Here is a 1453-nt window from a genome sequence, read left to right on the forward strand (position 1 = left end):
AGATGCAAAGAAACAGATGCGAACGAAACTTAGGAAAGGAAATGTTGAGAGCTGGACTAACGGTGATATTCTTATTGAACGGTAATACAAACCTCCGTAAATATTTATTTTTTATTTCTAATAAAGAAAAATTAGTAATAAAATAATTATATTTCTAGGTGGGAAGACAGACGAGAGGTTTGTATGATAAATTCATTCATGGGACATGCAATGACTGAGAAGCTTTCAACTAATCCATTCAACACACGGAATAAACCTAACACCGTTCTGCTCTACACTTCGAAAATGGGAGGAGTTGACGACATGGACAAGGTGACGAAGCCGAACAAGTCCATTAGGAAGACCATTAAGTGGTACAAAAAAGTGTTCTTCCATCTCTGGGACCATGCGGTGTATAATAGTTTCAGAGCGTACAAAATTATTCACCCAAATTCCAAGCGAAGATACAAGCAATTTGTGGAGTCACTCGTAAAAGAAATTCTTCAACAGTTCCCAACTGATCCGTCTCATGTCGGACGACCCCTTTTACGCCTCTCCGAAGAGTTAAGACTTCAGGGTTCACACTTTTCGGAACAAACTCTAAAAGGTTCCAGGAAAATGTGCGTATTGTGCTGCTGAATGTGTTCAGAAGACAACATCGTATCGTTGTGGAACATGTGAAAATTGGCTGTGTGTTACAGGAAAGCTTTCTTGCTTCAAAAAATATCACACTGAACGACATCTTCCAAAGAAAAATTCACAAGCACGGGCTGATCCTCTATTGCCCTCCCTTCCGCCATACGAATTAGATACACCCGATTTTCTAACGTTGCATGATGTTGATTTGAATTCGTCTCAATTTCGCGTTAATCAAAATAATTAGATGTTTGCAATTTTTTTCATTTGTTTGGTGATTTGTGTTTGAAACAAAATTGTTAGTCAATTTGCGAGGAAAGAGGAAACTGAATAATTATAGAAATATTTAAACTCTTTAAGATTTTGCTCATTCATCACCACTGCATACATAAAAACACTGCATTTATGTTAATGTATTTTTTTTTAAAAAAAAACGTCGTCTCTTAGGACTTTATCATATTTTTAATTATGCCCCTCAAAATTATCACTGGCGCCCCCGTAGTAACGCCAATGAATAGCTTCGCAGTCTCTGGGAAAAGTTAGGGACAATAAATGTAGCCCTGAAGAGGTTAAAGTCAATTGCAAACATAAACTTTTCTCAAGAATTAAATATTAAAATAGATTATTTTTAACCCAGCAATTAATTTTTTTAAATGGCAATTTCGAAAGATTTTAAAATTGCATGATGTACGGAAAAATATTCGAAATCAAGTTTAATGTTTCCAAAATTTTCAAATTATCAAAATAAGTTTTCCTCAAAATTAAAATGCTAACAAGTAAGGTAATTTCCATGTGTGAGAAAATTCCCCATAATATGTTTTTAAAAATCCAAATTTTG

At 34.6% G+C, this 1453-nt stretch overlaps 1 protein-coding gene across 1 annotated transcript; it reads left to right on the plus strand.

Annotated features, from left to right (window-relative positions):
- LOC110855833 lies at positions 1 to 863 on the plus strand. The gene is made up of 2 exons (XM_022104227.2): positions 1 to 81; positions 159 to 863. The coding sequence occupies exons 1-2, from the start codon at positions 17 to 19 to the stop codon at positions 616 to 618; spliced, it is 525 nt and encodes a 174-aa protein (XP_021959919.1). The 5' UTR covers positions 1 to 16; the 3' UTR covers positions 619 to 863.
- Positions 864 to 1453: the final 590 nt, after the last annotated feature.

Source organism: Folsomia candida, unplaced genomic scaffold (assembly GCF_002217175.1).
Source record: "Folsomia candida strain VU population unplaced genomic scaffold, ASM221717v1 Fcan01_Sc014, whole genome shotgun sequence".
NCBI classification, from domain to species: domain Eukaryota; kingdom Metazoa; phylum Arthropoda; class Collembola; order Entomobryomorpha; family Isotomidae; genus Folsomia; species Folsomia candida.